Here is a 17,068-nt window from a genome sequence, read left to right as displayed (position 1 = left end):
ATTTGCTGGTAATCTTGCTTTATACCTCAAATGTCTCCTGTTGTTTTTACTTTGTGACACACACACACACACACACACACACACACACACACACACACACACACACAAAAACACAAACAATACTTTGGAGAAATACAAGTTCAAATACACACACACAGTGCTTTGGAGAAATAAAAGTACAAGTGCTGAGATACCAATTTCACTATAGGATCATGTGTACAGTATGGCCAAATGATGACAGTCAGAGGCGAGAGTTATGTGCAAGGCTCTGTACAAGATGATATGATGCTACAGATTATAAAATGCCTGTCAATTTTATTTTCATTTCATACTCACTGTGCAAGCCAAGAATTGGCGGTTGCAAAGGTGGTGGATCAGGAAAAGAGAATTTCACAATGTAATCACGTGGCCTTTGTAATAGTTCTGTTGGTCCCTGTTCATCCTCCTTCTGAATCTTTGAACGGTTTTTCTCTTGTTTTCGAGTTAGTACTTCCTTCTGCTTCTTTTCCTGAGAGTAACAAAACATTCATGTGTAAGTAACTTATATTTGACAATGAGAAGAATAGTTGTCTGGTAGTTTACACAGTCATCCTTTGGATTTAATAAACTTTTATATTTAATACAGAAATTTTCGCTTTTTTGTACCACCGTATCCTTCTCTAAGTAATTACAAACAGATCTAAAAACAAAGATAATGTAACTTACCAAATGAAAGCATTGGTATGTTGATAGAGACACTAACAAACACACACACACACACACACACACACACACACACACACACACACACACACACACACACATCCATCCGCACATATACAGACACAAGCAGTCATATGTAAAGGCAAAGAGTCTGGGCACAGATGTCAGTCGAGGTGGAAGTGCAGAGGCAAAGATGTTGTTGAATGACAGGTGAGGTATGAGTGGCGGCAACTTGAAATTAGGGGAGGTTGAGGCGTGGTGGGTAATGGGAAGAGAGGATATATTGAAGGGCAAGTTCCCCTGACCGAGGTCAGGTTAAGATGGCCCAGAGTCTCGGCATGATAATTTCCGAAACTGCACGACCTGACGGCTGTTTGAGGAGTGCTGTAGTGAATGTCTTTGACACATGGCGAAACCAAGGTGAAACCACGTCCACACTTCGTGGGGTTGGGTGGCCGCCCCTCATTACAGATGTCTGACATTGTAGGCTGGACAGACTGGTAAAACAGGATAGGCAGTGAACAGTGGCAGAATTAAATTCCAACTTTAATGCTGGGCAGAGTACAAGTGTGTGTGTGTGTGTGTGTGTGTGTGTGTGTGTGTGTGTGAACACACAGGGCATTGAACACCCCAAATGATAGGCCTCCACCAAGACGAGCTGGCAGTGGCTACAATATGCTCTGGGGAACTTTTGCATGGGCATCCATGGGTCCAGTAGAGCTCATGCAAGGCACCATGACAATCAAGGAGTATCTTACACTGATGACCATCTTTTCCAACAGCCATGGCATATACAATAGCAATCACTATATAAATTATTGTTCACACTACATATACAAATAATTTATCCTATATTAGTCTGTTGTACAGTGTTGTAATTATAATCATAAAACTACCTAAAACACCACTATTCAAGAATTCTCTTAACTGTAGAATGGTTTGTTTATTAACAATTTATCCATTTTACTGTTAAAGTTACAGAAAGGTGTATTGACTGCAGAATGTGGCAATTTATTAAGAAATTTCCAACAGTTCACTTCATGAGATTTGCCTATTTTTGTCAGCCTATGCCTAGGACTGTCAATATACTTCTTGTTTCTAGTGTCATGACAGAGTATGTACTATCTGGTGTCAAACTCTGCTATGTTGTTTTCACCTATATCAATGACTCACTAATATAAAGATTTATCACTGTCATTATTTTGGTCTTAACAAATAAAGAGCGGCAGTGTTCCATTGAACACACCTTATGCAGTATTCATAGCAACTTTTAGTGAATCAGTAATACATCACTGATGCGAGTGACCCCATAACAACAGCCCATAAGATATGAGAGACAGAAAAAATCTCACTAGATCACATAATATCCATACAAGATAGGACATCCTTTATATCTTCTTATTAATATGGGGCTGCAAGTTTATTCTGAAAATAATGAGTGTTCCAAGCAGTTTTACACATCTTGCTTCTATGTCATTAGCTGGTCCCACCTGCAGGTGCTGAGTCTTCTCTGGATTGCAAGTAGTTTATTAGATGAGAACCTGTTTAGTGTTAAGGAGAGAATGTCCTGTAATTTCTGGCTTAATTTCAACATATCTTTATCTGTAGTCGTTAAAGTTGTATCGTCTGCATAGCAGATAACTGAGTGAAACCCAAGATATTGTGGCAAATCTTTAAATGCAACAATGAAGAGGAATGGTCCAAGGACAGAGCCTTGAGACACACCATATGTGAATTCCAAACTGACACTAATTGCCTCCTGTTATGATAGTGAATATTATTTATTCCATAATATTGTAGTTTGACTAATAAGACGCCATAGGGGATACATCAAACACCTTACTCCAATCGCATAGCTCAACAGAGATTATATTCTTATTTTCAAATGCAGTTAATGTCTGATTAATAACTTCAAAGACTGCAGAAGTGGTATTTCTTCCTTGTCAAAAACAATGCTTTTTACTACAAAGGACACTGTTTTTCAGAGTAGTTACTAAACTGTATGTGAAAAATAGCTTCAAATATTTTGGAAAAGATTGTAACAATAGACACTGGCCTATAGTTCTTGGGGAGATGCTTTTCCCTCTTTTTGTATGTAGGTATAACTTTTGAAATTTTGAGCTAATCAGGGAAAACTCTGAATTTTAGGCATTTGTTCACAATAAAAGCAAATGGTTTGCAAATAAAGTTATTGTCCTTTCTATTGTGTAGTTAGATAGTGAGTAGCATCCACACTTCTCAAGTTAGAAAATTTTGAAACAGCATTTAGTGTAACTATGAGTGTGATGAGAGCCCAATGGAATTCATGTCCTCTACAAAGCTGATCAGTAAGAACATCAATTACTAATGTGTGACTGGTTAATTTTAGATCTTGATTCATTTACCATAGTACTAAAGTATTTACTGAGATCTTCTGGTTCAAGCAGAACATCTTTCATTTGGGTAGAAGTGCATATCCCAGGCAGCCCAACATTTGTTTGAAGCTCCTTCCATGTAATTTTCATATCCAACTTTAGTGGCAAGTTTAAGTTTGGCTTTATGATGCTTTTTACATTTCAGGTAAATGTCACACAGATCTGTCTCACATTTTCAATTACTATTACATATGTTTTACAGTGAAAGCATTTTTCCCTGATACCAGCAAGGTCATCAGTGTGCCATTTAAGCTTTTTACCTTTTCTATTTTGTTTAGAACTGTTTCTTTTCTGTGGTGAGCAGGAGTATTATAAATCAATATATGTCTTAAAGAAAGAGTTTCAACAGTTGAATTATCTGAATCTTACTCATAAACAAAGTCCCTGTTTGCATTTCTAAGGCAGTCTGTGAATAACTTTATATATTCCTCTTTCTGACCGCTAACCCTTGTCATGCTTGGCTTCTTATTTGCAGTCACATAATCTTTATCTGACGGTGTACAGTGCGGTATGTGAGGAGTAGTAGATCATTATTTGCAAAAAATTCATCTGCTATGCTCATAGCATAGAGGTCTGTTGAGAAATTAACTATAATAGTGTCCAAACAGGCATTCCCATGTGTTGGGCTATTGTTAGTACAACATAAATTTATTGATCTGATTAGATTTAAATTTGTTTTTGAGTTGTGGGTCATCTGAGCCAGAGAACTCTACTTTGAAAGCACCACAGACTGCAACATTTGTTTAAAATTTTAAAATTTTTCTCATCACTTGTTCAAATTTCTCAATAAATAAATTAACATCACCATCTGGAGATCTATACAGATTGACAATTATTGTATTCTACTTGGCCAGTCTTATGGAACTAAATTCTCCATTTAATTCAGAGGAACTTACATCTATTTTAGAAAATTTTACGTGTTGTCTGATAAATATTGCAATCCTCCATTTTTTCTCCCATTTCTGCACATTATAGCTGCCAGAATGTACTCATTACATATGGAAACATCTACTTGATTTTCTGTAAGCCAATGTTCTCAGACACAATACATCACATTTTTCATCTTACAAAAATGTTCAGCCTCTAATAATTTATTTCCAATATTGCAAATGTTGACCTGTATGAGGGTAAGTAATTTGCATTTGTTTTGTTTTCTCTCTAAGTGATTAGGAAACTGTTTTTTACATGAAGTATTTGAACTCTGATGACTCTGGAACTAAACTTCTACAATATTATCTGGAAGAAAGGCTGGATTCTCTTTGACTGTATGATTTGTTGAACTCATTCTTTTATTTGTTCTGAACATTTTCTCGGTTACTCTGTCAACCTGTTCGCACAGAAAAAGTTTCCCTTTGTAATTTAATATAGCCCGTGTCTGGTCTGCAAAGATTGATCAATATTGCCTATATCTAACACATCACAATTATTATACTGTGAACAAATCTGTACAATTTGGGTGTTTTATGTATGTCTCTGTCAACACATGAACTTTAGTTAAATTGTATCTTTGGGGTGTTTTAACAACAACTGAATGTTTTGATTTCTTATGTTCCAAGAACATCTTTATACCTGTACAACGTGTGTCTGCTTAATTACATGCTAACTGTTCAAGCCACTTAAACAAACAGCACGGTCAGTGTCTTGTAACATTATTTTCTTTTGGCTAATATTTTCTAGGACAGCACCCCTTTTTTTGCCCCTGGTTTCATGATTCCAGTAGCTGTGATGTCGCTGTTTATGTCATTTAATACACTAGTTAATTTCCTGTCATGACTGTGCACCAAAAATAGCATATTGCATTTATTACCTCATAGATTTTTGTTTGAATTGCTGCTGTGGTCGTTATTAATACTGCAGTCAGTGTCTGCGCTGCTTTTGTGACAACGTGCTTGCCTTGGCCTTTTGTTGCTGGTGTTATGCACATTATTCTTGTTTGAGTTCTTATTTGAAGCACTAGAATCTGTATCCAGAGAAACAAGTTTGCTATTATTGGCATCGTCAGTCACGCATGAGTCACTAGAACACAGTGCACCGGTTGCGTGTTGATCATCTTCTGTTGTTAGTTTTTTCTTTAGTTCTTTGAATTTTTTCACGCAGTCTTCATATTTGGAATATTTTGCAACCAATTCTTCTTTTAGTGCATTGATATCTTCTTCCTTTGGCACCAAAAGAACTTCGAGATTGCTTACAATTAAGCACTCAGCAGATAGTTTTCCTGTTACTATTTTGTGTTTGTTAAATAGGTATTCATGTTCAGAATGTATTTCCACTAAATCTTCTTTTACTGTATCTACTTCCTTTTCCAACAGTGTCAGGGAGTTCTTCTAAATGTTTGATAGATGTAGGGCACTGCCACTGAGCTCCATTGTTTATGAATTTGAGATCTATTTTTGTGCAATTAGCATGATACCTAATACTTGCATTCTGCGTAGGTTATAAAATACTTATTACAACCTTTTTGGAGCACATATTACACATGAGATGATCACTTAATAATGAATCATAGTCTTTGTCACTATCTTTACTTGGCATCATGTTTTTCAGCAAATCCTTAAATGTGATTACAAGTTTATGTCCCACCTCATGCAGACAATACATTAAGCACCACAGCATTTTATCTGTTTTATTTTTACAACATGAGGAATATGCCCTTCTCATATGGTTATTTTAGCCCAGAAGACTTTTAAATCTTATGGTATAAATCTATATACACCTTCTCATTTATATGTACATAGTACTACCACTGAGTAATACACTTCTTCTGTAAGCTATTTGGTTTTCATCAGCTATTACACACTTTCTAGTCAGGTACTATCTGGAGCTGTTGCCATTTACAGTTTTAATACTGTAATAGTCACAGGCACACATGTACTTTGTAGTGGCTTAGTATAATTTTGTTAATGCATAATGATATGTTCTGCTGTACCTAGCTAGGGGTCTGAAGATCATGACCTCCCCCCCCCCCTCCTCCCCAAAACCAACAGCAATTACATAAACGCAAAGTTGTTGACATACAGTGAAGGTATAACCACTCCTCCACCATAGGTCACTAGCCCATTGATGGCAGTAAGTAAGAGTAACAGTCAGCATGGAGCTCTAAAGGACACAGTTTTCTTTGACTCGTGGGAAACTGAGCAAAAATGACAAAGGATAGAAACTGAAGAATAGGGGCCTCGAAAAGCCCACACACAGAGAGTAAGTAACATGTGATGGCACTAAGACCTGTGTCATGTTAAAAGAGGAGACAGATAGAAGAATATATTTGTGTATGCTTACGAAAGAAAAATTATAGATAGCTATTTTTTGTAAACATCTGTACAACAATTAAATCACAAAGCTTTCTCAAAGGAAAAAGAGAAAGTAGAAATACAAATAAATCCAAACTAACAGCAATTGATACTTACAGCGGCCTTCTTGGACTGACCATGAGATTTCATCTCCTTCAATCTCTTTTCTTGTTTCTCATATTCCTTTATCCTCTCCTTCAGCTTCTGAGAATACATTTTTTTGAACATACTGTAATTACCCTTGTAATAATACAGCTTCTGCTGATCTAGATGGATTATCTCATTACAGACATTGTCCAAAAAGCTCTGGTCGTGGGACACTATCAACAAGGTCTTCTTCCATCCTTGCAAATAGCTGCAGACATCAAAAAACAAAATTACTTCATTATAATTTAATTAGAAAATGCTAGTGGGGGTGGTGGTGGTGGTGGCAGTGATGGTAAGTAAGTAAGTTTGGATGCTCAACAGAGTTCACCAGCATCCAGTTATGTACGCATTCAAAATGTGTAAGTGTAATACAATATTTAAAATGCACAGAATTTTAATTAAAACACACACTTGCAGTCCCTTCAATGAGACCACTACATATTTTTTGACAATATCATCTACACATATATCCATACTCTGTAAACCACTGAAGTGTGTGGCAGAGGGCACTTCCACTCAGTATCACTTTAGGATTTATTCCCATTCCATTTACATAGGGTGTGTGGGAAGAACAACTATGTAAATGCCTCTGTGGGTGTTGTAATGTGTTTCACTGCCTTTGGAGTCCCTACTGGAGTGATATACCAGGGGCTGTAGGATACTCCTAGATTCTTCATACTGGTTCTCTAAACTTCTTGAGTAGGGTTTCAACTCATTCTCTTCAAACTTCTGCCACCTCAGGCATGATCTTTCAGGCTAATCTTTGTATCTCCTTGTTGCCCTCAGAAAAGGTGCCCCAATCCAGGGGTCTGAGATATCTACACTTGCTGACTTGAGCAGAGGTGGGATTATTTCTATACACTGGTCAGAGGCCCCAAGACAGTGAAAGGTAGTGCTGAAACTGGATGCTCAAATAAAATAACAGCTGGAAATTTAGACGGCTGAAGGTGTTTTGATTCATCATTTATACTGAACAGCCGAGGTCCCACTACCAACTGTACAAGGATGGAGCTACAGAGACTTGTTTTAAATGTTTGTATGACAATTACCATCCAAAAAATTTATAGCTTCTAACAAAACAAATTTTTTGATACCATTGTACAGTCAATTTAAACAGATTATTTTGTCTTTTTTTAACCAATACATTGGCAGATTTAAATGTTTTAATTATTATTATAGACAAACAAAAAGAATTAAATTCACATGCACAAAGATTCCAAGTAGGACAAGAATGACAGGAAGAAAAAATGACAGCAGCAGAAAGAGTTAATACACTCATTAAGGTGATGTGACTAAGGAAGAGAAATGTAAAAAAATACATTTAAACAAATTTATTGGTTAAACATAATAATCAGTCATTTCAATAACGATTTAAAAATAAAAAATTTTAACACACCTAGAGGATTTCAAACCGACAACCTTCTATATGAGAGGCCCTTACCCTAGACATTGGGTGGTGCAATCAACCTCCACTACAATAATTTTTTAAAGCCACTGAGCATCCCATGAAATTATAATTTTTTTCATCAATTACTCACAAATGAGGGCTCAACAGGATGAATGGCTGCAGGGTGTGATACCTGGGACCTTAACCTGTATAGATGACTACAAAAAGTGGATCCCACTGCTGGGGACCCCTCTTTGTAAGTGGGATGCTAACAACTGCTTATCTGATCTTTCTAGCAGAAAATACTCTCTTATCCTTATGGATGGATTTATTATTTTAGTAACCATCATTGCTATGATGACATCATGAGCACTAATCCCATCGGTAAGGTCAGACCAGTTTGTAGCTGCTGGGTCTAAAATATTTCCATTGCATGTGGGCTGTTGAACTAACTGCTCAAGAATGTTTTCAGAAAACACTGTTTTTAAAAGGCACTTCACAAGGATGCCTGTCTGTACCACCTGCAGTGTAGCTACAGATGTCCCAGTCATTCTTGGTATGGTAAAGTTATCTCCAACTAGTACCGTATGATCTGGATATTTCCACACTACAGAGCTGTAACTTTCATTCAATGATTTTATTTATTTATTTATTACTTGTCATTAGCCAACATTTGTTGAAATAGACAGTTTTGACATTACATTTGATAGTGAATCTAAAATTGGGAAACTATGTACATTCAGATTACATTACATGAGGAAAAAGAGTTATTCTCTACATTATAATTCCTTAACATCATAGTTACTCTCTACTACATTCCAATTCCTTTACATCATAGATACACTTATCAGCTAACAATTTGTGCAGCTGCTTCTTGAAGGCATCACCTTGTAGGTCTTTCAGTGATGGTGGTAACTTGTTATATAATTTTAATCCTGTTTGCTTAAAGCTACTTTGGACCTTAGGCAGCCTAGTAAAGTCTACATCGAGATTGTTTTTATATCTGGTATCATGTGAATGTACATCTGTTCCGGAAGGTAAGGTTTTTTTTTTTTTTTTTTTTTTTGAAAGAAGACACGTTTTTATATACAGAGAAGGTAATGTTAAGATGTTAAGTTCCTTAAAGTGCTTTCGACATGATTCTTGGCTTTTAATACCTGTAACTGCTCTAATTGCTTTCTTCTGCCACATGAACACTGTCTGATTACCAGATGAGTTGCCCCATAATTTTATTCCGTACTGTAAGTGAGATTCAAAGAAGGCATAATAAGAAGATAAAAGTTGTTTTCTGCTAACTAATGCTTTTAGTTTCCTTAACAAAAAGAGTACTCTAGATAGTCTGGTACATAACAGTTCCATGTGGGTGTTCCATGTTAATTTCGGGTCCAGGTGGATTCCTAGAAGTCTTACAGAGTCAGACTCATTTAATTTTTCCTGTGGATTGTGCAAGAAGAAATACATAGTTTCAGTCTTGCTACTGTTGAGTATTAGCTTGTTACTGTGGAGCCATATGGCAGACTTTTCAAGCATTACTTTTGTTTGTTTCTTCACTTCCTCCAATTTGTTATCTGAGGTAAACAGGGTTGTGTCGTCAGCATATATTATTGACTTGTGAAGCATGAAAGTAGGCAAGTCATCATGTATACCAGGAAGAGAAAAGGTCCAATCACTGAGCCTTGTGGCACGCCTCTTACAACTGGTAGGGCATTTGATTGTTGGCTATTTACTATAACTACCTAAAACTGTCACAGCGGAATACTGCAACTGGTAAAAACATCTGATAATTAAATTCACCTAGACTTGTCACATGCACCAGATAACTTCAGTCAGACACAATTTCACTCTCTACCGACACAATATTTATGTCAACAGCAATAAACACTTCGCCTCCCGTAGTGTCCACTCTGGCTTTTTCGATATACGTTCCATGCCTCACTAAATATTTCAGAGCTTCCTACTTCGGGTTTCAGCCAGCTCTATCCTCACACTAATAGATGAAACATACGTTCATCACTAGTTTCCGCAGAAAAAGGAGCAGTCAAAACAATAGTGATCAAAGGGAAAAGTTGAGCAAAGAAAGCATTTTCTCAGATTTTCACTAAGTAGTGCTCATAGACTATCTCCAGGGAGACAAAGCCTTTGTCAGACAATATTACAATCCACTAATGAACAAACTGGAGGAGGATGATGTGTGTAAATATGAACATTTAGTTCAGAAAAAAAGTTTTCTTTTATCATGATAACACACTCGCTCACATCTATGAAGCAACATTCATGTAATTTGTGGCCACAATCAATGTGCTTCTGCATCCACTGTATCTTCTGGCTTTGGTTCCATGGAAATATTTTTGTTTCTAAATCTTCAACAATTGTTGCAAGAAGGAAGATTCATATGAAAAATGACAATTTTATTCAAGGTCTTAAAAAATTTGGAAAACAGTTGGGCTTAAACTTAAAAAAGGGGGTCGTGCATCTGTGGCAAATATAGAGATGAAAAAGTGAGCGCTGTATGTGAGAAGAATATTAAGACTGTAATATTAATTTGATGGTATTACTCACTGTTTTTATTCTTGTGGCAGGCACTGCACTGGAAAACATAATGTGTGCTTACCAGTATCGTTAAATATCAAGTGAAACAGGCACTTTTCCACCGATGGCAACTCCCACATACTTTACAAAATATAAACAAACCAAAGAGAGTGGCTGTTGTTGTCTCCAAAGAGTTTTGTGGTGGCAGAGATTTTCTTTGCTCATGTTTAGTTTTGTGTGGCATTTGTAATACATTACACTCTCTCTCTCTCTCTCTCTCTCTCTCTCTTTCTTTCCCCCCTCCAATCCTCCCCCCCCCCTACCCCCAGCCTCTCCATGAGTATACTATCCTGTTTACTGAGCAATGAGAAACTTGCCAAACATAACTTCACAACCTGAAATATTATCTTAAACACTTTGGTGTAGATTTTGTAAATAGCATAAGAAAATTTTGCAATGTAAATAATAATAATTTTATAAAGAAAGTAATGTAATATATATATTTTATTACGAATGCCACACAAAATGAAAAATGAGCAAAGAAAATTTCTGCCTCCACAAAACTCTTTGGAGAAAACAACAGCCACACTATGTGGTTTGTTTATATTTTGTGAAGTACGGTATGTGGGAGTCGCCATCGGTGGAAAAGTGCCTGTTTCACTTGATATTTAACGACACTGGTAAGCATTCATTATGTTTTCCAGTGCAGTGACTGCCACAAGAATAAAAACAGTGAGTAATACCATCAAATTAATATTACAATCTTATTATTCTTCCCACATAAAGTGCTCACCTTTTTGTCTCTGTATTTTCACAGATGCACGACTCCCACAATACTCCAAACTAAATTGTATCATCTGATGGTCAATCACCAGGCGATTCGAAACCAGTCATGAATAAATAAAAATTGAAGAAAAAACAGTGATTGATTGCAGTAATTCCTGAAACCTTTAACAAGACAGTTCAGTGTCCCAAATCCAGAATGGATAAAAGTTTTAAAAAATCTATTAAATCTTGTGTTCCCAATCAGTAGAGATTTTACTGTACCTTGTACACTGTAAGGAACTATGTTACATTAATTACAGTGCCACTTTGATACCAGTTCAGCAAAAAAATTCTTATAACTCACTTATCAAGCCAAATCACAGCATTCAAATCAAGGTGATTCGTTGGTTCATCCAACAACAGAAGGGTAGGCTCAATAAAGAGAGCACGTGCAAGAGAGACTCTCATTCGCCAACCTCCTGAAAAATTCTTTGTAGCACGGTCCTGCATTTCTCTTGAGAAACCCAAACCAGCCAGAATACGTCTAGCTCTTGGTTCTGCTGAATCTGCACCTATTGCCTTCAGCTCTTCGTACACCTGTAATTCACATTTAAAAAAATTTTTGTTTACACACAAGTAATCTTACTGTATTAACTGATAGTGAAAAGTTATTTTCTTCATAACAGATAAGTACGACAGCATATTATATACACTTGGTCCAAAAACTACGGTACCGCCACACACACACACACACACACACACACACACACACACACACACACACACCTCATTTCAGAAGCAGTTACCATAATTTTCCTCATAAATACAACAAATCACCTCTGAAATCAAAGAGATAAACTGCATCAATCTTCCATGATTGCTCAATGTCAGCACACTTACCATTCCTATTGGTTGCAAAGAACTGTTAAACACCTAAGTTTTTCTTCGAAGGTCTGGAGAGAGATCGCATTATGCCTCGTGCACACTGCATGGTGATAGTGAAATAACTCCCACTTTAATCTCTCATTAGCAACTAATAAACTTCATGTGCAAGTGGTATTTTCAAGTTACTAAATAGTTAATAGCTTGTATTTCTAACTTTAAAAGATTGTAGGGAATTTTCAGCTATGGAATTTTCAGCTATGGCTAATGTCAAGTATGGAGGAGGGGCAACTTGCTTTGTCAAAAACCTCACTATATTGGCAACTGTTGCCCAGGCTTTACACAAAGAGGACGTCAACACAAAAGCACAAGAAATTGTACCTTTACGAAAATAACAAGCAGTAAGTAAAAGTGAGATACCAGGTAAGTGCATGTCCTCAGAATCTAACCACAGTTGTGCTTTAACCACCTCTAATAATTTGAACTGTTTTGAGGTTAGTGGCAATGAGATGGACTTGATAAAAATGTAGCATTCTGAAACTCCATCTAATCAGAGCTGTATAGAGAGAATTACACTGAGCCTTATTCAGTGATTATTGAAAGAGTGATAGATAATACTTGTTGCCTTCATCCTATGGCCATAGTTAACTGATTCATTCCAGTTTTCTAGAAAAGAAAGATCAAATCCTAAATAATCTGAAACTTTGTCATAACAGAATAAAAATTGAAACTGGAGATCCAGAAACTATAAATTTATTAATTGAATCACCACTATCAACATCCAGAAGCAAGACTCCATATATCCTATCATGCAAGTAATAAATCATGATGTTTTCACAGACATTTCAGAAAAATAAATCTTAAAAGCAATATCACCTATAAAAGTAATTAATGTGAAAAGAATGAACAAAAAGATTAACTTTTGATTCTCTGACTGCAAAGGGCAGTATACAGACTGAGCCAAATGCAATATACTACAACTTAACTATATATGCAAATAAGACAAATAATAGCTTTCAAAGGGGTCAGATCAAAAATAATAATAATGAATGAGAAAATTTTAGGACTTTTACTCCATTTACAAAAATATACAGTGTGATAGTAGTTTTAGTTTTAACTATGACAAGAACATTGAGAATGAGGTTAATAAATATCAAGCTACCCGCAGAACAGAATGAATTTTCACTCTGCAGTAGAGTGTGCACGGATATGAAACTTCCCAGCAGATTAAAACTGTGTGATGGACTGAAACTCAAACTGAGGATCTTTACCTTTCATGGGCAAGTGCTCTACCAACAGAGCTACCCTAGCACCACTCATGACCCGTCCTCACAGCTTTACTTCCACCAGTACTTCATCTTCTACCTTCCAAACTTCACAGAAACTCTCCTGCGAACCTTGCAAGACTAGCACTTCCGGAAGAAAGGATATTGCAGAGTTATGGCTTAGCCACAGCCTGGATGATACTTCACAACCAGATGACACATAGGCAGGTGAGCCACCTGCTAAATCGTGCCACTAGGTGCTGAAACACTGTTGGTGTTAATTTTCTGCAATGCAGCAGCCTGCTGTAGCAGTAGGCTGGGTACCCATGTGCCAAGGCACAGTGCTGTGCTTCTTACCACCTAAGTTACAGGAGGTGTACTCCTGTCACAACACAGGTGGCATATGTGACTAGAAATTCTCCTTGTTGAGCTACAAGTAGCACTTGTTCCTAGACTTCTGACTTCTGTTGATGCTGTGACAGTCTCCATGCCAGCCGATTGTCCAATGTGGAGCCGAACAATTTCAACGTCACTAAGCAATGATTTCAGCTAGGTGAAGCTGCTGCAGAGGAAGCATGCCACTGTCTCTATGACCACATGCACTGCCACGGTACAGACATAGACCTTTTGTGTGGAAGTCATGCTGAATGAAGAATGTCAATAGCAACTGAGCTTTCCTGACTCCAAACTCCCTGTTGTACTGGCAGAACCCACAGTTCCCGTACATGTCATTCTGGGGCAGAAGCAGCCTATTTGGCCAGTACTAGTGTCTGAGTTGACTGCTGCTCCACTGCGTACTGCACTGAGGTGCGGTGCCACCATATTTTGACCCTGAAAGCCACTTGGCAGATTGGGTACTATTACAGAATATTAAGAAAACTCAATGGGAAATATGCAAGACAACCTAACTTCAAAACACCTTCAAACACGATGATTCGAAAAATGTGAGAAATTTGAATGACAATATCAGAACTGCAATACTGGATGCAGTGGTCCATTCAATTTTTTAAAAATCAGTACACTTCAATAAAAGAGGCTTCCTTGTTGCTAGTGGAATTCAGACAGTTCTAAATTAATTGTCAGAAGATGACTTGTATTCCATATATACAGCAAAAATCCTCTGGATAATTACCTTAAACTTTGCAAAACTCTGACACAAATTTAAAAGATTCATAAAACAACAAAAGGATCATTAGCATCCTGTCTGATCACCTTCATCCATTCATATCCACTGTGCATTCTGACAGATTTGGGCAATTCCTGCAGGACAATGAGACACCATAAAAGTCCAGAACTGCTACAGAGCAGCTCCAGGAACACTCTTCTGGGTTTAAATACTTCCGCTGGCCAATAAACTCCCCAGACATGGACGTTGTTGAGCATCTCTGGGATGCCTTGCAACGTGCTGTTCAGAAGAGATCTCCAACCCCTCATACTATTACAGATTTATGGACAGCCCTGCAGAATTCATGGTGTCAGTTCCCTCCAGCACTAGTTCAGACATTAGTCGAGTCCATGCCACATCGTGCTGCAGCACTTCTGCATGCTCACGGGGGCCCTACATGATATTTGGCAGGTGTACCATTTTCTTTGGCTCTTCAGTGTATATGAGGTATGGTAGTGTGTCAAGAAAATAAGAACCAAATTTTCATCTGTAGGAAATACTTTCAAACAGATTGAGGAATCATGCTTAAAAGCATTTATGGGTAGACTGGATGCTCCAACAGTGGATCTAACTTTCAATATAGCAATTGCTGGCTATTCACATCACTTTTTTGGTCAACCATTTCAATATCCAAAAATGAAAAATATTACACAATGCTGCAGGCTCCTCCTTACCGTAAGGTGACATAAAACAATGATAAGGGAATCTTTTCTTCTTTAATTTGGATTCCTTCTCAGTTGGTCATTATAATGGGTAACTGTACGATTCAACATAGAATACTATTCCATTTAAACCTTGGTTCCATGACAAAAAGCTCTGAAGGAAATTAATAACAAATGTTATTCAAATGCATTTCAGTTGCGGGTATTTTCCCTGCACCATCTCACATGTACTGATGCCCTAGCCTCCATATTCATCAAACCTGGCCCTACAATAACAAATGTAACCTATTTTTGACAATATAATGTAACTGGATAGATAAAATATCTACCCACAAGTGGCGGTAGGAGAACACACACACACACACACACACACACACACACACAACACACACACACACACACACACAGACAAAAGAAGGTTAAGGTTATAGTTATGCAAACTTTCAGAGCCAATGGCTCCTTCTTCTGCTGAAAGGGTTGTAGGGGAAGGAAGAGGGGCAAAGGAAAAGGACGGGATAGGTTTAGGAAAAGGGGTACATTTTGAAAATGTCACCCAGAACTGCAGGACAGGGGTGACTTACCAGATGGGATGAGAGGAATATCTGGTAAGTCTCCCGACGTGCAGTTCTAGGTGACTATTACAAAATCTACCCCTTTTACTACACCTCTAGTACTTTTCCTTCACCCCTCTTCTTTCCCCTTCAACTCTTCTGCCCAGGAACAGCCCCTGGCTGAATTATTTGTGTGTTTGTTCTCCTGTTGTCGATTTGTGAGTAGATCCTTTTATCTGTCCTATTACACTAAACTAGGTCCTAAGCAATGTCATTGTTCCCATTAATAAAGAAACCTTACAGGTCACCATTTTATAAACGTGGATGAGATTAACAACACTTGAAACAAGGCCACGGGAGTAGACAACATTCCATTAGAACTACTGACAGCCTTGGGAGAGCCAATCCTGACAAAACTCTACCATCTGGTGAGTAAGATGTATGAGACAGGTGAAATAGTCTCAGACTTCAAGAAGAATATAATAATTCCAATCCCAAAGAAAGCAGGTGTTGAAAGATGTGAAAATTATCGAACTATCAGTTTAATAAGTCACGGCTGCAAAATACTAACGCGAATTCTTTACACGAATGGAAAAACTAGTAGAAGCCAACCCTGGGGAAGGTCAGTTTGGATTCCGTAGAAATATTGGAACATGTGAGGCAATACTGACCTTACGGCTTATCTTAGAAGCTAGATTAAGGAAAGGAAAACCTACGTTTCTAGCATTTGTAGACTTAGAGAAAACTTTTGACAATGTTGACTGGAATACTCTCTTTCAAATTTTGAAGGTGGCAGGGGCAAAATAAAGGGAGCAAAAGGCTATTTACAATTTGTACAGAAACCAGATGGCAGTTATAAGAGACGAGGGGCATGAAAGGGAAGCAGTGGTTGGGAAGGGAGTGAGCCAGGGTTGTAGCCTCTCCCCGATGTTATTCAATCTGTATATTGACCATGCAGTGAAGGAAACAAAAGAAAAATTCAGAGTAGGTATTAAAATATATGGAGAAGAATTAAAAACTTTGAGGTTCGCAGATGACATTGTAATTCTGTCAGAGACAGCAAAGGACTTGGAAGAGCAGTTGAACGGAATGGATAGTGTCTTGAAGGGAGGATATAAGATGAAAATCAACAAAAGCAAAACAAGGATAATGGAATGTAGTTGAATTAAGTCGGGTAATGCTGAGGGAATTAGATTAGGAAATGAGACACTTAAAGTAGTAAAGGAGTTTTGCTATCTGGGGAGCAAAATAACTGATTATGATCACAGTAGAGAGGATACAAAATGTAGATTGACAATGGCAAGGAAAGCGT

At 37.4% G+C, this 17,068-nt stretch overlaps 1 protein-coding gene across 1 annotated transcript in view; it reads right to left on the bottom strand.

Moving 5' to 3' along the window:
* Window positions 1-17,068, bottom strand: part of LOC126092073 (ATP-binding cassette sub-family F member 1) — a 102,157-nt gene that overhangs the window by 27,022 nt on the left and 58,067 nt on the right. The window contains exons 5-7 of the mRNA XM_049907493.1: window positions 11,596-11,828; window positions 6,521-6,758; window positions 337-508 (exon numbers count right to left, since the gene is read on the bottom strand). Coding sequence (XP_049763450.1) covers window positions 337-508; window positions 6,521-6,758; window positions 11,596-11,828 — 643 coding nt within the window. The remainder of the gene's footprint in view (window positions 1-336; window positions 509-6,520; window positions 6,759-11,595; window positions 11,829-17,068) is intronic.

Source organism: Schistocerca cancellata, chromosome 7 (genome assembly GCF_023864275.1).
Source record: "Schistocerca cancellata isolate TAMUIC-IGC-003103 chromosome 7, iqSchCanc2.1, whole genome shotgun sequence".
NCBI classification, from domain to species: domain Eukaryota; kingdom Metazoa; phylum Arthropoda; class Insecta; order Orthoptera; family Acrididae; genus Schistocerca; species Schistocerca cancellata.
Note: the sequence above shows the minus strand (reverse complement) of the source record. Positions and strands in the feature narration are given on the sequence as shown.